This window comes from Meleagris gallopavo, chromosome 2, assembly GCF_000146605.3.
Source record: "Meleagris gallopavo isolate NT-WF06-2002-E0010 breed Aviagen turkey brand Nicholas breeding stock chromosome 2, Turkey_5.1, whole genome shotgun sequence".
NCBI classification, from domain to species: Eukaryota; Metazoa; Chordata; class Aves; order Galliformes; family Phasianidae; genus Meleagris; species Meleagris gallopavo.
The window spans coordinates 54,414,737-54,436,262 of NC_015012.2; the positions used below are offsets into that span (position 1 = coordinate 54,414,737).

Below are 21,526 nucleotides of genomic sequence, written 5' to 3' on the forward strand. Positions count from 1 at the left end.
TGTCCTTATTTTCTGTTAGGTTTTATGCTGTCTATCTTTTTTTCTTGCAGTTGCATCCATTCCACATGTTGGAAGTGAAAGTTCATTCTTGTGTAACTTGTTAAAGACAATGGAATGCTACTTTATATAATCTCAGATCTTTACATATATTTGTTATTTATTATGCGACTGCTAAACATACTTACAGATAAAGTTGTCATACAGAAGCTTAAGTTTCTCATTTGATCATCTGAAGCTAGTATTTATGGATATATATATATATATATATATATATATATATACGTATTTATTTTGTGAGCCTTGGAGCATATATTAGATTGTCGATAGTATATACAGAGAATCAGTGTGATGTTTAAAATATGAAAAAGCCTTTTGCTTTGCTGGCATGTGTAACTACAAGAGTGTTCTGTTTTTAGGTTTACTTCAGTAGCAAAGAAGGGAAACACAGATGGGCTGCAAGCATCTGTGCTAAGTTGTTATGTATTACAGGTTTTGAAACATAGTATGCAAACATTGCCACAGTTAAATGCAACTAGTAACAGCTTAAGAAATTAAGTGTCAAAACATCCTTTTGAGTATCTCAGCCATATTTGCATTTGGAACAATGCCTCTCGATTGCTTAAATAGTCCCTGATGCAATCAGAGACAATTGTAACTAGGGCCCTGTTCTAGTTGTAAGGGTTATCAAGAGAAGATCACCAAGCACGGTATTGCTGTTCTGAAGATCATTCCCTATGAAAAAAAAAAGAAATACACAGTGGATGAAGGTGTTCTACACTGAAGCTCAGTGCATTACTAGCTATTAAATTACTTAAGCCAGCAGTCACAGCTAACAACTCCTTGCAAGGTTACCATCATTTTCTGAAAGAAGACTTCTGCAAAAGTGATACTAAAAGCCCAGCTAACACAATAATACAGAAATCTTTTGCAGCACAAATGTAACTATATGAGTATTCTGATACTGATGGGAGTAGATGATCTTTAAAGTCACTTCCAACCCAAGCCATTCTGTGCTTCTATGAAACATGATTTTTTTTAATTTGTAAATTTTAAGGATGATGTGTTTTTGAGCACATAATTGCATATTCACATGCAACTATGTACTACTCACATAAAAATCTAATACTTACTTTGATTTTTAAGTTGGTTTTCAATTCAAATGTTTCTGATGTAAAAACGCTACTGTTTTGGAGTTAGCTAGAAATGCTTGAAGTAGAATCATGGTGAGCAGAAGCAAAAGCTAATACACAGCAGTAAAGGAGCATTTGTAGTATTAGTGTGCACGGAGCTGTGAATTTAAACCAATCAAAAAAACTAAACAAAAAAGGAAAATATTGAGAACAACATGTATTGAAACCTTACACTGACAGTTCTGAATATTTCCTTAAAGTCTGTCAAAGATTTAAGAGTTCACGTTGATATTTTCCATGCTGCATTTAGGTAGGAGTTTTGAAAGGCTGCAGCTAGAGGATGGTCATCAATGGCTCTATGTCCAGGTGGAGACCGGTAACGATTGGCATCCCCAGGGGTCTGTCTTGGGACCGGTGCTCTTTAACATCTTTATCAATGACGGAATCGAGTGCACCCTCAGCAAGTTTGCTGACGACACCAAGCTGAGTGGTGCGGTTGACATGGTGGAAGGAAGGGATGCCATTCAGAGGGACCTCGAGAGGCTAGAAAAGTGAGCCTGGGTGAACCTGATGAGGTTCAACACGGCAAAGTGCAGAGTTTTGCCTTTGGGCCGGAGGAATCCCAGGCATCTATATAGACTGGAAGGAGCGGTTCTTGAGAGCAGTCCTGCAGGGAAGGAAAAACTTAATATGAGCCAGCAGTGTTGCTCTTGCAGCTCGGAAGGCAAATGGTATCCTGGGCTCCGTCAAAAGAGGGATGGCCAGCAGGGACAGGGAGGTGATTGTCCCCCTCTACTCTGCTCTTGTGAGGCCCCATCTGGAATACTGCATCCAAGTATGGAGCCCCCAGTACAAAAAAGACAGGGAGTTGTTGAAGAGGTTCCAGAGGAGAGCGGCAAAGATGATCAGGGAACTGGAGCATCTTCCCTATAAGGACAGACTGAGGGAGCTGGGTTTGTTCAGCCTGGAGAAGAGAAGGCTGCGGGGTGACCTCATTGCAGCCTTTCAATACCTAAAGGGAGCCTACAAACAGGAGGGGAATCAACTCTTTGAAAGGGTTGATAACTGCAGGACAAGGGGACATGGTTTTAAGTTGAGGGAGGGAAGATTTAGATTGGATGTGAGGGGGAAATTCTTTACAGAGGGAGTGGTGAGGTACTGGAACAGGCTGCCCAGGGAGGTTGTGGATGCCTCGTCCCTGGAGATGTTCAAGGCCAGGTTGGATGGGGGCCTGGGCAGCCTGGTCTGGTATTAAATGAGGAGGTTGGTGGCCCTGCATGTGGCAAGGGGGTTGGAGCTTCATGATCCTTGAGGTCCCTTCCAATGCTGTGGTTCTGTGAATTTCTGTGAATGCTTCAGCAAATGCCTTTCATTTCTTTGTGAGAAATAAATGTTTATGAGAAAGCGAGAGAAGGAGATGTTGAGATTTGTCTGGTTCTCTTCCCGTTTTGCTCACTTCATATAACAACTGTACAGAGTTTCGGATCTCTTTAAGTAATGTGAAATTCATCAGTGATGTTTGTCTTTGTGCCACATGCTTGCCATAAATGGCTTCCCAGGTTTGATCAGAAACAGGTCATGGCTGAGAGCATGTTTTCCACTGGAAATGTCCCAGGCTGCTGCTTTTGTCCTTACTGAACCTAGTCTTTCTTAAAGTAATAAAACCTTTTCTTCATAGTCCAATGTTTCCTTGAGACCTGAGTGTGGAACTACAGGAGGCTGCTGTGATTTTTAAATGTCAGATGTGATAGAGAGACTGCTCGCCTGCTACATTCTATGTTGCCTATTAGCTGGAGAGAAAGGAAGCACTCTGACTGGAAGGGGAGAAGCCATGGCAATAGGGCAGGATGGGTTTCAAGTCACAACTGATAGGAGTGAAGGGATAGTAATGCAAATGAATATAGATGTCAGCTGTGGCTGGTGAAGATCTACTTTGCTGCTTAGTAGCCAGAGATGCAGTGGCTCTGACGCCTCGAGGTAGGGCTGAAAAAGCAAGACATTAGAACACAGACAGGAAAGGAATTTGCTATTAACCCTTCCAAGGCTAACAGTCACTATACTTATTTTTTCCCCAGTTGTACCTCTTATTACAAGTTATTAGAATGAGCTAAATGTCAGATCAAGCAAGGATTTAATGCATCTACGTCAGTATAGATTTTCTGGTAGAAAAGAGGATATATAATTAACAAAAAAAAAAGTCTATGAAGTCTCTACCAGGTGACAGACAAGACTTTGAGTCAAGAAATTCTTTCCTAGACTACGACCTAACCAGCTGATAATACTGAGATGAGCATACATTGAAAACTAAGGCATTATATTCAAGGCAGGACTGCATTATGTGTGTCCATTTCAGGCTTTTTATTTACTGTCTCACTGCAAGCAGAGTCAGTGGCCAGCTCAGCCCTTCAGTGAGTTGGCAAGTGCTGGTTCTTATTCTTTTGAGGTCTGTCTGTTTTGTGGGAAGACACACAGTTGCCTAGGTAATGCTTGATGTTATGAGCAAAATCAGTTTGTGTTTCCAGGTTCCACGCATGCACATTTGAGAAGTCTTTTATAAAAGAGACTGCTGGGTGTCAGCTCTGGAGTACAGGTGGCAAATGAAAAGTACCTGAGTTTGGCTTGTGTGTTAGCCAGTCTGTGTGCGTTTGTTGTGCCCTACCCTCTCCTGTCAAATCAGCTGCACAAGCAAACCTGTTCTTGGGCAGGTGGCTTCCTCTGCCCACTTATCCTAATGTGACAGTCCTGAAAAAAGCCACCTTGTTTGTTCTATGCTTTAAGCTGATGAGGTCGGGACCAGACATGCTGGAGTTACTCCAAAGGTATTGTTGTCCTCTGAGCTGCTTTTCCAGATGGGTGCTTTTTCTAACTTAGATCAAGTTTGTTATACATAGACAGTTGCTCTTAGCTGATCTCCTGTGGTTCTGCTTTTCAGACAGATGATCTTTCTAGCAAGGTCCTCTTATCTGTCCAGCACCCAGTCTGATGCGAGTGATGTGTTAATTATTTTTTGTAATTAAATTGTATGTGTAGAAAACATGGCCCAAGTTAAGATCACACAGGCTATGTGTCTGAGGAACTTGTGTTTCACGAGCTGTCTTGAAACAGCTTTGTGCTGTCTGCTGTATTTTTTTTAATGTTCTTGGAATTTGCTGAAGTTTGATGTTTTTTTTAATCTCACTATGAGGATATTCTGTTTTTTGTTTGTTGTGTTTGTTTTTCTGAAAAGGAAATATAATTAAGTGACTGGACTGCGTTTTTGTGGACAAATGATTTCATTTGTAGGCATAATAAATAACAGGTTCTAGTTAATAATTCAAGCAGGATTTTGCCATAACCAGGTTTCTCTTAGGAAATGACTCTTGCACACCAGAGTTATTTTAGAAACACTCGAGCAGCTTAGATAACAGGTTTTTGATTTTGGTTTCTGAAAGATTCTTTTTGTGTTATGGTTTAGCGCTGTTATGTAGGCAAGATCCACACAGCTTGTCTCCTCCTCAACACAAGGGGGAGAAAGATGCAATGAAAATGGAGCTCATGGGATGGATAAGGACAGGAGATCTTTCACAAATTACTGTCACAGGTAAAATGGACTCAGTTTGAAAGATTAATTTATTGCCTACTGATAACAGTCTAGAACAGTGAGAACTAAATGCAAACTAAGAAGATGTCTCTCATCTCATAATGCTTCATCTCTGCTGCTCTTTCATGGTCACTCTGCTCCAGTGTGGGGTCCTTCCCATGGGATGCTGACCTTCCTGAACCAATCCTATGTGGGTTTCCCTCAGGCTGCAGCTCTCTAAGTATTACCCCAACACAACTTCATATTATGGGGCCCACCCTTTAGGCACTGTTTTAGTTTGGATCCTCTGGCCCTCCTGCCCCACTATGGGCCTCTCTCCATGGGCTGCAGCTCTATCCTGGGCTGCTTCTGCAGGGCTCTCCATGGGCTGTGCCTCCTTCATGCCTCATATCAGCCATTACACCATGAACTCTCTATGGCTGCATGTGGAGATCTGTTCCAAGCGGTGCCCAGGGGCTGCAGAGAGGCAGCCTGTTCCTGTGTGGGTCTCTCCTAGGCTGCAGGGAGCTGCTGCTCTGTGCCTGGAGCACCTCCTGCCCTCCTTCTGCACTACCTTGGAGGCTGCGGGGCTGTTTCTCTCATGTTTCTCACTCCTGTCTCCCAGTTGCTGTTGGACAGTGCTTCTTTCTTTTTTAAATTTGCTTTCACAGTGACAAATATGGAGCAGATGATCTGGCACAGGGTGGTGCTGGTCTCTGCTCAGAGAGGCCACCCCTGCAGCCCTCTTGCTACTAACATTTTACCTTGTAAGTTTAGTACAAGGCTTGATGGAGTAACGATCTATCAAAGGCTAACGATCAACATCATCTTCTTTATGGTCCCTGAAGCTTGTCTCTAACTTGCATTTTAAATGGGTGAAAGTATTTGTTTTCATGCTGCCTGTTGTTTTCAAATCTGTCATAGTGTAAAGCATATTTATGCACTATACTTACTGGAGTGGACTCACTGGTTTCTTTTTGCTAGATATGCACGAGTCATTTGAAAACATAGTGAAACTGTACTGAAGGTGAAGTGTCCAAATAAATTTTTTTCTCCAGTGTGAATTATCTGTTGTCTTTCAGTCTGTCACTTCTTAATTTTAAACATAAAAAAACTATTAGATCCTCGATTTTGCTTTTTGTAATATTGCTGAAGGAATAACATAAAGTAGTATGTTCATCCTTAGAATGGAATTTTATTACATTTCATATTCTTTTCATTTATAGCTTGACACTTTTAGAAGTAATATCGATCTAACAAAAGAAAGTGGGAATGATGAAGCAATTATAAACAACACGTACAATCCTGAAGAAGAGAGTCCCCGATTTACAAAAAATAAACTCAGAGAGAAAGCATCAATCGCAGAGAAAATAAATAATGATGTTGTTAGTGGAGAGGCGAGCAAGCAAACAAAGTCTAACAAGAAGAAAAAGAAATCATTGTTACAAGAACAATTTAATGAGGAGGAAAATTTATGTGAAGCTAAATTGGAGAGTTTTGAAAAAAAGCTTAATGATTTTCCAAAGAAAAAGACAAAATGTAAATCACAAACAGACATATCTCATCAAGAAGGTGATGGAAAGATTAAAAATTCCTTCACTGAAGTGAGAAACGCAATTGAATTAGAAGAGGAAGAAGAGCTAATTCAAGCTTATCAGTTGCATGTGGCTGAGAATGAGGTAAATGCAATTAAAAAGAAAATAAGAATGAAACTTAAAGAACAGATGTCTGAATTTACCTCTGCTGTTCAAAGCAATGAAGTTGCATTGAGTGATGAAGTGGGCAAAAAGAAAAAAAAGAAGAAAGAAGTCGCAGTTGTATGCGAAGCTGAAACAAGGTATTGTGATAAGTTTACCATTTGTGTATGAATCTTAAGCAACGTTTTTCATATTAATATAGTCAATAAGTGGGTTTTTGTATTTATATGTTAAGTAATGAGCTAACTGGATAATTCTGTTATGAAATAGATGTTACAGAACAGTGTTTCAGAACACTGTTGACATTAATATTAAACTTACGGACTCTGAATCTTCCATACAATTTTTCTGTATGTCATAGAATGCAATTGTTGACAGTAATCCATTACATTGCAGTGCAATGTCCCTTTCTGAGCTGCAGCATCATCCAGCAGAAAGTAACAATGAAAATCACTTATTGGAAAGAGAATTTGTATCAGAAGAACAGAACCTGGAAGAAAGCATGGGAAAACAGAAACCTAAAGCAAAGAAGGTTAAAAAGAAAACCAAAAAAGGTCTGCTAGCAAAATGAATGGTGTGCTGCTATATCCACATCACTTTATTGTTGTTTTTTTCTTTTTGCTTCTTATCTAAATATTTTGCCACTAGTACTATCACAGCAGTGACTGAGACTGGAATTGGAGTTGCATCTGTTTCTTTAATTAGTTGTATTTTTTTTCTTCCAATTCTAATAATCAATTGTAAGGAAGTTAATTTGGTGTATCTGTATATAATCTTGAGAATTCATTTACTGGAGTTAGTTTTAAAATTGTGAAGATGTTAAGTGTATTTTAGGAATAATATAGTATTTTATGCATATACACTAGCTTTATAGATTATTATTTACTTTCATGTTCTAATTACTTTTTGATTATTTAATCACATCTTACTTTTAAATGGTGTATTGTCACTGTTTTAACTGTTGCTCAGTTCAAATGTAAGAAATGCTTTTTCAGGTAGCACATAGTCATACTGGAGACTTAATTCCCTCAAATATTGCAGAGTCCAAAATAGGAAGCAATTTTTTTAAAAAGGGGCATTACACAAATTCATGTTTTGCTAACTATTAAGCATGGCATTCTCACTGTAACTTCTAAATTGGGATGTTCTTCAGCCAGTGTTTGGTAGATTCAGGGAGAATGCACAAAAGAAAGCATCAGTTGTTGCTTATATTGTTTGTTAAAAATAAAATAAAATTATAGGCCATAGCCCAGGTTAGTGAACTATATTAATTTTAAGTAGTTAAAAAGCAGAAAAGAGCTTATGTCAATCAAGAGAAAGACCTCTGGTTTTTAATATTTTTAATAGAAATAGTTTACATGCATTTATATATATTGTGTGCTTTCAACCATGTTTAAAATATTGCAAATTTTATGATTTTATTCTAGCCTAGTACAAAAAGAACATATGAAATACTAGTACTTTACTATTGAATGTTATGAGAACATGAAATATTTTTACTCATTAAGCTGCTACAGTAATCTCTGGGTTTTGTTTTTTTGTTTGTTTCTTACTGTTTATAGAAGATAACACAGGCGTTTCTGCAGAAAATGATGAGGAAATGAGGACTTCAGAAATCTCAACTCAGTCTAAATTTGGTTCTGATGATGATCTTGTGTTGGGAGTTTATATCCATCGATCTGATCGACTTAAAACTGATCTTGTATCTCATCCTGTAGTTAAAATCCATATCGTTGATCAGAAAAGTGGCTTATATGTCAAGAAGGATCATAGGTGACTTTTGTTTAGTAAACTGTTTCTGTTGTCTGTGATTGTTATAAATACGTATTTTTTTTCTCCTGATAAAATGGAACATGAAAATAACTCTGAACCTTACGAGATCTCTTGGCAGCTTCTACATCTCTGATAATGCATATTAATACCTACAGTAAATTAGGATGATGTTCGTTCTTTTTTGACTCTTTCAAATGATCTGTGCTATTTTTTCTTGCTTTTAAGGTCTGCATGTTTACCACACTGTTTATTCTGTATTCTTTCCTGAGAGACAATTTCTCAAATTTTCTTGGCTGAAATGCCAAATTAGAATAAGTAAGCAAAACTCTTGTGATATAAGCAGCATTTGCCTTTTTACTTCCATAAAATAACTTCCAAAATCATTAAGTGAAGTTCAGTTCTTTACATTTTTCTAATCATTTCTGTTACTTCCTTTCACTGTTATTATCCATAATTATCCTGAAAACCAAATTCTAACACTTTTTACCCCGCAGACTCTACCAGAATCATTATGCATAAATTTGGTCACATTAGCATGATTGTTAGAATTTTTAAATTCACTGTGCCACATTTCTGTGTACATTGCCAATTGCTTTAATCTTTGTGTGTTTTTTGATTATTTTTTTTTTTCCTAAAATCAAATGTTATATTTTTCCTTGCTTTCATTAATCAAAGTTACTGTTTTGTTTGAGTTTTGTGGTTTTAAGACATTATAACTATTATAACTTTTTGGAAACTTTTATACAGGGAGAGGAAAGTTGTGTCTTACTATGAAGAAGAGCAAATTGACCACATTCTTCCTATTATGACACAGCCATATGACTTTAGACAGTTTAAGTCAACAGTCCCAGAATGGGAGGAACAAATCATATTTAATGAGCGCTTTAATTATTTTATTCAAAATACTGAAGAAAGCCCTCAAGTAATTCTATTTTTTGAGGTAAGATAAAATATTTCAATGTTTTGATTTTGTAAAGTTTGTTAGTTCAAGAGTGTATATATGGCTTATTCAAGTGTTTTATTTCAGTTATATTGAATTACAAGTAAAGCTTTAATATACAGCGTTAAGTGGAGGTTTCAAAAAGTAATATTAGTGATTTTAACACCACTTGTAAGTCAGAAAACCCCTGATCTGTAAGAAGAATCAAGCTAAGAAACTTAATGTAAAAGCTCACTAAGATCACTCCAGATCAGGAGGGATGATACCACATAAAAAAGATGAGACTTTCTTTTTCACATTCATCTTTGAAACATAGAGTGGCTTGAGTTGGAAGGAATGTTAGATTTTCAACCCCTTTGTTGTGGGCAGGGTTGTCACCCACCAGATCAGGTTACCCAGAGCCCCACCCAACCTGGCCTTGAATGCCTTCAGTGATGGGGTACCCACAGCTTCTCTGGGCAGTGTGTGCCACTACCTCAACATCCTCTCAGTAAAGAATTCCTGTCTAACATCTAATCTGACTCTCCTTTTTAGTTTAAAAGTGTTCTCCCTTGTCCTGTCACTATGAGACTAAACAATATATATCTTTTTATAAGCCCCCTTTAAGTACAAGAAGAGCACAGTAAGGTCATCCTAGAGTACTTCTCCTGAACAAGCCCAGGTCCCTCAGCCTTTCTTCATGGGAGAGTTTCTTCAGCCCTCTGATCATCTTCATGGCCCCCCTGGGCTGCAAGAGCACACTGCTGGCTCATGTCCAGGTTTTCATACATGAGAGCCCTCAAGTCTTTCTCTGCAGGACTGCTCTCAATGAGTTCTTCTCCCAGCCTGTACACATATCTGGGTTGGCAATTCTTGAAATATGAAAAGAAGCTTAAGTACTGGAAACTCAAAGACAGTAGGTCTGCTTGCAGTAGCGCATCTTTTCCATTGTACCAATGAACAAACTTTTGCCTTGTTTTCTGTTAACATTTTAGAAATTGTAGAGTAGGTTTTAAACATAACTTTCTGCTTAAGTACTACAGTTTTTGTAAAAAGTGTATACAAAGAGAGATTCTGCAGTATTTAACTGAAATTACAAAGCTAATACAATAAATATTTCTTTATTCCTTGTTTTTCTAATTTCAAATACATATCTATACCATATCACCATATGTTTTTATTTTCTGTGATACTCGTAAATGAACACATTTCTAGAATTGAGAGTATCCAGTTAGCACAAATGTAACTACAGTTATGTGTAAAGATTCTTCATGGGAATCGTGATGGTGCAACCAAAAATATGACTACACCAAAAACTTGCCATTTGAACACCGTGGTTTTTTGAAGTGTAACATAGAAAATAACATGATTTTAAGTTTCTTATATGCTTTATAAACTTAAAGGAGTTGCTATATATAAGAAGATTCTGATAAGAAAAATGAAGACTCTTATAGGCATAACTGATGAAGTTAGGAAGGAAAATTAGCTTTTTGACTGATTTTTTTCCAGTTAGATTAATTTACAGCTTGTTTTGCCTGCTAGGAATATTATCTGTAGATATGACTTATGAATTATAGGATTTATGAAAATTAATCATGTATTTTCCTTTTTATTATTGAGAAAGAAGGGAAAAAAAATAAACCTGATCTTAAAGAAAAAAACAGTTCTTTTTTAAAACAGATCATAAATAGTCATCAGGTAAATACAAAAGGTTGCTTCTAGTTGTGTTACTGTGTGGAAGAAGTACTTTTTTTTTTTTGTAACTGTATAAAACTGAAATCTGTAATAAATCACATCTAGTGTATTTTCAGCAGTATTTTTTTATTGCCGTAAAGTATATATTCACTAAAAGTACTGATGCTTGCAGATCCTTGATTTTCTAAGTATGGCTGAAGTGAGAGTCAACTCTGATGCACAAATTCAGGACTGTGGTTTCCGAAAAATCTGTTGGGCGTTTCTAAAGGTATTGTAAATATTTAAAAGAAGAAGAAAATATTAGAAACTTTTTTATTAAATTATATAAAATAACTACTAGTAAGTGGTAAAATACTTCTGAGTATTTCCAGGCAGTGGAGATGAAAAACAAATCCTTTCCTGCTTGGCTGTTCACATCCTTCCTTCCTTCTCTAGATCAAGTTCACAGGAGATTCAGTAAAGAAAAATGAATAATTTCCACTTTTTTTTTTTTTTTGTCTCATCAAGAGTAGAAGGAGACAGAGAAAGGAGGAACTTGCTATTTTCAGTTGACCAGTCTTCAGAAAGACTCCCTAGCCTGATAATAAAATGACTGCCATTTTTAACTGTGGAACTTGAGATGCTGCAGCAGTGAGATAGAGCCTGCATGTCACACTTTTTTAACTCTATTTAGAGGAAACTGAAGTGTCTTCGTTTGGTCTTTTAAAATCTAACAAGGTTATTATATGTTTTAACCTGCTTCAGGGTTGTTTGTTTTTAACTACCTCTGCAGATGATAAATTTTGACAGCAGTGAAGCAGTCCATAACATGAGGCATACAGGAGAAGATAAATGGACTGCAAGCTCACGGGAAGGCACAGGGACCTCCTGATCATTCTGTAATGATTCTTATCTCATCCCAAAATGATTCTACAGGAATCAGAATCTCCTGTTTGGGTGTGCATACAGCTAGAGCTGTGCTCCTGAATGAAAGGAAGGATGGACTTCAAGCTCATAAATACAAATAAAACTGACCTGTTCTTCATTACTGTTGCATCTGTCTGCATTATCCTTTCATCCGTCAACCAGTGTAGAAATGTCTAGATAAATGATGATCATTGTTAATGGCAGTAGGTACACAGAATGAAAAATATAAGTGTTAACTTCTAACTTGTTCTTACAGTATGATTTAATGTTCAGAGAGGAATAGCAATTTACTTTTCTAACTCTATTTACATCAATTTCCTCTGAAGTTTGAAAAGTTTTCCTATATCTTCTGCTCTGAGTCAGTCTTACTAATGCCCTGAGCTCTAGAAATCAAAGTTATCATAGAATCACAGAATTGCCCAGGTTGGAAAAGACTTTCAAGATTATCAAGTCCAACTGCAATTTAACCATTCTACCCTAACTCTAACAACCCAAGTGTGGATGAAGAGGCAGATTTGGAAGAGATTTTTTTATGGATTCACAGTCATTAAGTATTTCGGTGATTCCAGCAAATGTTATTTTAAAAAAATAAATAAATGAGGCTGCAGAGGTCTTCCCATCTGCAGAATATCATAGATGTGCATATGAAATATACTCTAAGAACTAGACTACTGTCTAAGTGTTAGCCTTTGTGATTTCATGATGAAGGTATTTAATTATTTCGTTAGCTCTTTTAGGAATAGTAATCTTCCCCAGAGGAAGGTGGGTTTCAGAATTTACGCTATGTTTATTCGTAATATTAGAAATAATGAAAGATTTTTAATAGTTTTGTGTAAACATCTGTAGTGGAAATGCTAAGTCATGGCCTGAACCAGTGATTGAGCACCTTGTGGGAAGGTAGTGCCAACCCAGGGGAACTGAGTAACTGGAAGGGGTGGAGCCAGGATCCACTCCACTCCCTCCCAGGTGTCTTTTAAGGGTTGGCAGTGGAGTCAGGGTTATCTTGCTGGAATCCCTTCTTACCTGAACCTTTCTAAAAGTGAGCAGCATTTTTATTTTTTATTTTTTAACCATTGTTTCTGTATCTACGGCTGCTGTACTTAAGCTTATCCTCACTTGCTGCGGCCTAGACTCTTCTATCCCACTGTCATTGCTGTATTTTCAATCACATTACATCATTACAACATTACACACTTCTCTTTTTAATCACTTTTACAGCTTGTTGGTGCAAATGGAGTTCTAAACGTTGATGGAAAACTCCGTCTGCAATTGTATTACCCACCTTCAAAGACCAGGTCACATTCAGGCATTGTTGAAGTTTATGACTGGTGGACAAAATGTCCTAGAAATCGTTACCCATCAACTTTATATGTTACTGTAAGAGGCATAAAACTGCCAGATCATGTAAGTTAAATTTTATATATTTACTGATACTAGGCTCCTACAGAAAAATCTGTGTGAATAGCTTCAGTGTGTGCGTTATATATATGTGTGCATGTATATAAATGCTAGCCTTATATGTAGAATGTAAAATAGCTAGTACATAACTAGCTATAATAACAACTTTGCATCTTAAGATATTTGTTCCAAACTCAGTGCTTTGTGGCTATCTTTGGAAAAAATAGACACTTTTTCCCATTTGTAGCATTGCATATTCTGCTACTGACAGAAAATTCAGGGTACTTTCTGGAAAATAGATATTAATTCTCATTAGGAGAAATGCTGTTTTAAGTCACTGGACTCATGCAAATATGTAAATTCTGTAAGTGAGAGGCACAGTAAGTCACTTAATTATGAATTGTGTTAAATAATTTCTTAATATTTGAATCTCATGTAGGAGATTCTTTCCAGTCTCTTTGTTTTTCATCTGTTTAAAAAAAAAAAATGCAGTTGAAGTTAAAAGTACTTTTAAATCTTTTCAGATATGACACTGTTTATTTTATGAACTTCTTTGCTAATAATTAATTTTTTGCCTTAAGGTTGCCCCTTCTTTCCATTCTATGGTGGCTGTTCAACAGGAACAAAGTAATGCAACACTGTGTGAGCTCCATGGGGAGGGATCTAAAAAATCATGTGAAGTCAGTTCTCCAGAGGAGAAAAAAGACCAGTTAAAGTGGTCAAGGCTGCCTGGACAGGTGAGGTGTTTTATTTTTCTTTTTGAGTAAAAAAATAATTTAAAGTTTTACTACCTCTTAATAGCTTTATCTGTATGATGTGTTATGAAGCATTAAAACATTAGAAAGAACAAAACAACTCAACTAAAAGCACAAAACACAAAGATCTCTCTGAGGTAGCAGAAAAGGCACAGCTTTCAATCAATACAGTTCATCCAACTATTTTTCCCAAAAGAGTCAAGTGTTTTTATCTCCAGAATTCTCTAGGAATCTGAAAGGCTATTCAGGATGTAAGTAAGGAAAGTAAGTTAGGAAAACAGTTCTCAAGTGTAAGCTAAATTGTGCACCTACTTTCAAGGAGAAGATTTCAACATATCTAAACCTTTATTTCCCAGTAACGTTTGCTAATTATAATGATAAAGAATAGGTAAGTCTGTTTCACAGTGCAGATTTTCTTGCTACAAATAGCAGGTTCCCTGAAATGTTTATTCATGTTAATGTTAATTTTCCAAAAATTGCCATTCTGCAAATTAGTGTTTATTCAAAGACAAGTGAAGGAAAAATCCTAAGAATATTAGTTTGCAATAAAAATAAAATTGACAGCTCCTTTATTCTTAACTAAACCTTTCTTACCAACAGTGATCTGTTTTGTGATATGATGTCCATTGAAAACATTTTTGTAATGTTAGCAGGATATTGCTCTGAAGAATACTAAAGCCAATGTTTTTCTAAAAAAAAAATAATTAATCATTCAAAGTTGTTATTTTCTTCGTATACAGAAAAATTACCTTTAAGGATAAATTATCTTTAAAATATATTTTTATCTGTCTCCATAAATATAGATAGATGATATTTTTCCAAAATGCTCTATTATGAACTGAGTTTCATATGAAATATTTTTATATGGACTCAAACTACATGAAGTTTAAGTAAAATAAGTTTCTTTTGAAGCTGAAATTAATTCAACGTTGTAATGTTTTATTTTAGGGAGAGGTTAAAAAGCAGAAATACACCTCCTCACATATATAGTTTTTACCATGATGCATTTACTTGTATTCTTAAGTGAAGAATGTATACTAAATTATTTCATAAGCAGATCGTAAGAATATTTGTATATTTCAAGTGCATAAGAATCTGTTCATTTGCCATTCTTAAAAATAAATCAAATTTAGGTTGAATAGTCAAATGACTATAGCTGGTTTGTTTAGTTTCTCTTAGGTTTTGAATTTAGTTTTGAAGAAAAAGCCCATGAATAAAAGAGGAGGTATTTTAAGAGATGATTAAACTCTATAATACCTATATAACTTTTTGAAAGTTAAACATTGGAAAAATAATAATAATAGGGAATTACAATACAGATGAAGAATACTGAAGGTGATTTGGCAGACCAAACTTTTGTGTGCCTGTAGTTAGTTTTCTGAGTTCACACTGCAGCTGTTAAATTACTAAAAGTTTTACTGAGACTACTTAATGAAACTTGAGTTGCTAACTCCATAGCGTGTAATATGAAGGATAGTCATGGCTAAGTGTGTCTTAAAATGAAGGACATTTTCTTTGTAGATTTCCTTGAGTTTTAAAGACTTGTCAGTTGTATGTTCATTCTGTTTCTCTAGTACAGACAAGCTAAATGTGGTGGAAGTTACACAGAAGAACTCTCTTTGTTTATAAGGTTGATTTTATTTTTTTCTTTTGAATTCACTTCAAATATTAGTGGTTTTTGAAAACTTATGCAAGACAAGAGCTGAGAAAGTGTTTTGAGTGTCACTTAGTCAGTATTTATAACTTTATAATCCCAATTCTTGTCTGAAAAGCTAGGCTTGTCGCATTCCAAACAAACATCTGTTTTCACTGCGAGGTGGAGATATGGGCTGTTTCTGTATTCGTTTCTCTCATGATGGAAGAACCCTGGCAGCAGCATGTGCAGGAAAGAATGGCTATCCCATTGCATGTAAGTTAAAACTGTGGAGTATTTTTGTATAACTGATGTACTTTATCCTAATTGTGGTTTTAATAATTTAAACCTGGTGGTCCCAGTATCTGAAGAAATCAGGAAGGGTTAAGACATCTGTGACATCTGCGAACCACTAGATGGAAGTGTATGCTTGCTGTCCATGCACATCTAGCAACTGTTTGTTACTGTTTTCTGAAAATGAGAACATAAAGAAAATAAACTAACTTGTACTAGCAAAAACTCAGCCTCAGGCTAGACTAATCTTTGCTTTATTTGTGTACAGTTGACTGTTAATGCTTTCAAAATGTTTATTTTTCTCTTTAAACTTTCATTAGTGTATGAAATTCCTTCTGGACAGCTCCTGAGAGAACTCTACGGTCACCTTAACATAGTGTATGATCTTTGTTGGTCAAAGGACAGTCAACACCTTCTCACTGCATCCTCTGATGGTACTGTCAGGTACGTATGATAGAAATCTTCTGGCAGACAGCTTCAGTAGCATGCAAGAAAGTGACACAATTTTGTGTGTATATGTTTGAGAGTAAAACTTTCACAAAAAATGGTATTATCTAAATCTAAAGCCCAGCAAACGAGTGAATTAAAAAGGCTCTATATTTCAAGAAATCATTGAGACAGTTGGAATATTCTGTCCTTGGAGAAACTGTCATATTGTGAACTCTGCATTAAACTTGCAAATTTGTACATGAGGCAGGAAATAGAAAATCTAAAATTTGTGAAATGTGTTTAAATCTGCCATTTTGCACATACGTAAATTTTGATTTTTCTGGACATATAGCTAAATATTGCAACTTAAATTACTGTAATTGGAATTTGACTGTCTTATTTCAATGTCTGAATGTTTACACACTTTCCTCTACAGTTAAAAAGTGTACTACCATGCAGTGTTAATGCTAAAATCCTAATCTGTTTGAGGTTTAGAAGCAAAACTCTCAAAACTGTAGAAAACAGGAAAATATGCCCATGACACTGCAGAATTTTGTTATGAGCAACTTCATAGGTTTTCGTAGGCTTTTTTTTTTTTTTTAAGTTCTTCAGATCCCTATCTGTTGCTTCTGTTACGCAATTCACTAATGCTACAGGGAGTTGCATAATTAAAATACCAGAAGAATTGTTAAATGATATGTCGAGCTTTTTTCTATCCCCCTATTTTTTTCCTGTGTATGAATAAAGAGAATATTTTGTTTATTTTATTTGGATTCAGGTAAAATAAGTTTTTTTTTATATTACAGGAAGTGTCAGTTTCAGTTGTTTATATTTATTTGTATGAATGCCATGAATGTTCCTGAATTCTTGAATTTGTGGCAACAAGATGAAACTGCAGCCATCTACCTCCTTTTCTATGTGCTACGTGTAGTCATAGTATGAGTTATTTCCTGTGTTTATTGTCCATTGCCTTCAAAGTGACTCAGTTCAGGAAAGGGTTTTCTTCTTTTTCCCTTAATGTTGGAATTATTTGACCTTTGAAACATATTAGAATTAAAGGATGAGGATGGAAAGAACCTTTGTTATTTTAAAGTCTTATCAGTTTATTACCTGGATCATCCCTCAGAGTTGTACAAAAGCCTGAAGGGAAAACGGAGAAGTTAAGTGAATCCTTCTTTATATAGTGTTTTCTACTGGCAGTGCTGCCCTTGAGCCTACCTAAGATTTAATACCTCATTATTTCTGAGCAATAAATAAGCTTTTCTGCTGTAAGAGCAAAACCATTCTAAGATAGGTTTGTGACTTTGTACATTAAGTTGCAAGTTTATGGATGTACTCTTAGGGACTGTAATTTTGTAATGACTCACCTCAGAGTGATCTTAGAATTCTTCAGCATTCACTGGAAACAAAACCTAGAAGGATAGCACTCAAACAATTACATTCCACGTTGTAAATGTGCACTCTCTGCAGTGTGCTGTCTGCCTCTATTTCATAGTCTGTGTACCATTGCATTTGTGAGTTCATCTTAGGAAAAGGCTCAAGAAATGAGCATGAAACAACATTTCTTAAGAAAAACTTGATATTACAGCTGCGGATAGTGAAGGACAGGAAATAAACTCAGTTCTTATTATGCACTTATCTGAAAAAAATGTCTTTGAGATCATGACCGCCACTGTAGGGTAGATAATTGTTTTTAAAATTTTCAGGGTTTTTAATTTTTTTTTATTGGTCCTGAATGCATGTTTGTGAGTTGTGTTTTTATTCTTTTTTTACTTGTATTTTGTTTTAATGGTACCCCACTTTTAATAACATGTTTATAACTGAAGAAAGAAAAAAACAAACCATTCCATGAAATACTTAGTGTATTTTAAAATGTGCAAAATATCCATTAAATAAGTACTCCTGAATTTACCTAGAATACAGGGTACTGTGTGAGGTATTAGATGTACTTAATTCTTGTTTGAAAATATCGTATTAGGGGATTATATGTGGAACAAATTGGGAGGATTAAAAATGGCTGTTAAGTGTATGCAAGCATTTGACTTTAGAACCACTAGCATAAAGTAAGGCATCAGTTATACCCATGTATATAAGTGCTTTATTCAGTATATATCCTAACATTTTTTCCTTTTAGAATGTGGAAGACTGAAACACAGGTTTCATCTGCAGTAAAAGTTTTCCCTCATCCTTCATTTGTTTACACTGCAAAATATCACCCAGTTTCTGACTCTTTGGTGGTGACAGGATGTTATGATGCTGTAATTAGAATATGGAATGCCAATGTGAAAGAAATTCATGGGCAACTGCTACAAGAGCTTGATGGTCACAAAAGTTTCATCAACACACTTTGTTTTGATACTGAAGGTATATAACTGATATTACTTCTTCAAATATTACTCTCTACAACTGAAGACTAGTTTTGTGCAACTTGATTTATTTCCTAGAGGCAACGTGAAATGCTATGATAAAATCATTTTAGTTCTGTTTGTAATTAATATATTAATATCGTGTGCTTTTTGGAACCATTTTGGACAAGCACAATGTATGTAATTGATGTTCCTGATGTAATTGAAGGGTAATCAGGAATGGTAAGCATAGAAAAGATGAACAAATGTGTACTCACTCAGCAGTGATGACTGGACAAATTTTGATAGCAGTTTAGTTTGTACTGTCCCTAAAACTATCTAATATTTGTTAATGTTTTGTATATATTGCGGCAAAAAATAGCAGAAGATGAAGTACAGATACTGCTATTTAGAGATGCAAATGCATAAATATGCAGGTGGAAAGCCTGGTAGCTAGTGTAGAGAGGTAAATAGGGAAAAAATGCATGTTTGGATAAGGAATTGAAGAATTACGTAATCATTTAAGAGCAGAAGCAGGAAGTTTGAAACCAGATTGAGAGAACTCTCAGTACTTGAGAAGGTTATGTGATCAGAACAGTAACAAAGACAGATGTTACATATTGTTTAAAGTTGCCAACTACAAACAAATAAAAAATAGAATAACAGAAATAAGGCTTTTAAGAGAATTTTAATGCTAGGCTGAAGTGGAAAGGTGGTGAGATAAGAGGGCAGAGATTAGTTCAAATGTTGTGAAGAATGTTAACTGGTAGATTAACAGCTGAAAGTGGGTAGTGTCACAGGTGCACTGACATAATACTCTGGTAGGTGGGGAGAGTTGAAAATGGGTGAATGAATAATGTACTTGAAAGTATTAGTGACTTCCTTAGTAGTTGTGTGATTCATTTTTGGAATTATTAATGGGTATAGTTACTAAGTAGAGGAAAAAGATGCGTTTTTCAATAGAAAACTTAGAATAGAATTTGTGCCTAAGTTAAGATCAACTATTGGAATGTGTTCAAGTTGCTCTTGTAGAATATATAGATAAGCACAAGATGGTCTTCACTATCAATAAAAGCTGGGGAATTAAGGGATTGAGCAAAGCCCTGTGGAAAAAGACTTAAGAGTACTGGTGGCTGGCAGGTGGTCAGACTGGATAGCACTGTACCTTCTCAGCCCAGAAACCATCTGTACGCTGGGCTGCATTTAAAAATAAATAAATAAATAAATAAAAGTGGCCATCAGGGTGAGGGAGGTGATCCTGCTCTCTGCTCTGTGTTGATGAGATTTCACCTGGAGTACTACATCCAGATGTGGAGTCCTCACTACAGGAGAGACATGGACCTGTTGGAGTGTGCCCAGAGGAGGGGCCACAAAAATGATCCAAATGATGGAACACCTCTTCTACGAGTACAGGCTGTGAGCGCTGGGGCTGTTCAGATTGGAGAAGGCTCATAGGAGACCTGAGAGCAACCTTTTGGTGTCTGAAAGGAGGCTATAACCAAAAAAGGGACTGACTCTTCAGCTCAGTTGTGGAAGGACAAGGTTTCAAACCTTGTGAAAGGAAATGGTTTCAAACTGAAAGAGGGGAGATTGAGACTAAATATAAGGAAAAAGGTGGGGTTTTTTTGTTTTGTTTTGTTTTTTAATTATAAGAGTTGTGAAGCACTGGAGCTGGTTGCCCAGGGATGTAGGTGACCTATTCCTGAAGATATTTAAGGTCAGGCTGGAGGGGACTCTAAGCAACCTGACCTAGCTGTAGGTGCTCCTGTTCATTGCAGGAAGGTTGGACTAGATGACCTCTAAATGTTCCTTCCAACTCATATGATTCTCTGTAACACTCACTGAGCTATGAGTGTTCATTTTTAGTGTATGAATAGAAAATGAATGAATTTAATACAATTTTCAGCATCTTAGTGTCTAACTTATCCAAATTTACGGTATCAACTTTCATTCTCTAATGCAAGCAAAATGTATTTGCACTGATTATGTCACAGCAAAAAATGAAGTTTTTTTTTTTGCCTATTCCTGAAAATAATAGAAGCTTTCTTTTTTGTTCTTAACTCCTTGTCTTTATTTGTTCTTTTATATGGTATTCTGAGACAATATTTTTATTTCACAGGGCTCCACATGTTCTCAGGAGATAGTTCTGGACTGATAATCGTTTGGGATACATCTGTGAAAGGAAGTTCTCAATGCCTGTTTCAACACTGGAGAATTAATAAAGTATACAGGTTTCTTAAACTAGCATTGTAATTTTTATGTGAAGTGTTGCAAATCTAGTCACTTGATTAGAATTCTTTTTTTTAATAAATTAATTTGTTTAACTGGAAATAACTTGTTAACAATACAAAATTGTGTTGTGATTCATTGGCAGCATTTTTGAATTATTTCACACTTTTAATTTTGGCATATAAAACATGAAAATGCTTGAGGTTTGATAATGTCATATTAATAGATAGATGTGAATTCATTAGATTTATTTTCTAGAGAAAACAATAAAACAGACAATCACCTTTGTTAATACCTCTGAAGCCTAGTGTTCAGTCAGTGTTTCTGTCATCAGCTGTGTTTCAGAAGCTCACTTGTAATAGCTTCTGCCTTATGGTTGTGAAAAGCTGATTGCTTAGGGATCTAGGATCAAACATCTTCCTTAACCAAATAGAGTGAAAAGAGCAGGAAAAGAGTAATGGAAGAGAAAAAAGAATAATAACGCTTACAAACTTGAATATTAAAACACAACTTGTTCTGTTTTTTATTTCTGTAGGAAATAAAAGAAAATGATCTTAAAGGAACTCCAATAAATCATTTGGAGGTGCATCCAAATGGAAGACGTTTATTAATCCATGCCAAAGACAGTACCCTGAGAATTACTGATCTCAGAATGTAAGTAGATTTGGGTATTACTATGTATTTACTTTTATTTTAAAATTTTCTTAGTGGAGAAGTTAGATTCCATAAAACTGCTAAATGTATAATTGTGAAGAAGAAAGATG

At 35.8% G+C, this 21,526-nt stretch overlaps 1 protein-coding gene across 7 annotated transcripts in view; it reads left to right on the plus strand.

Annotated features, from left to right (window-relative positions):
* AHI1 (Abelson helper integration site 1) overlaps positions 1–21,526 on the plus strand; it is a 93,127-nt gene that overhangs the window by 7,447 nt on the left and 64,154 nt on the right. For 6 of the 7 annotated variants that reach the window (XR_002112177.2, XR_004158916.1, XR_002112178.2 and 3 more), the window contains exons 4-15: positions 5,916–6,526; positions 6,783–6,940; positions 7,949–8,159; positions 8,907–9,099; positions 10,946–11,041; positions 12,898–13,083; positions 13,659–13,814; positions 15,609–15,741; positions 16,080–16,203; positions 18,323–18,552; positions 20,653–20,756; positions 21,298–21,416. Coding sequence is in view for 4 of the 7 variants with exons in the window: in XM_010707320.3 (XP_010705622.1) it covers positions 5,916–6,526; positions 6,783–6,940; positions 7,949–8,159; positions 8,907–9,099; positions 10,946–11,041; positions 12,898–13,083; positions 13,659–13,814; positions 15,609–15,741; positions 16,080–16,203; positions 18,323–18,552; positions 20,653–20,756; positions 21,298–21,416 (2,321 nt within the window). In the remaining 3 variants the exon portion in view is untranslated. Of the gene's footprint in view, positions 1–5,915; positions 6,527–6,782; positions 6,941–7,948; positions 8,160–8,906; positions 9,100–10,945; positions 11,042–12,897; positions 13,084–13,658; positions 13,815–15,608; positions 15,742–16,079; positions 16,204–18,322; positions 18,553–20,652; positions 20,757–21,297; positions 21,417–21,526 lie in introns of those variants that run through there. The other variant, XM_031552488.1, reaches the window with a different exon arrangement.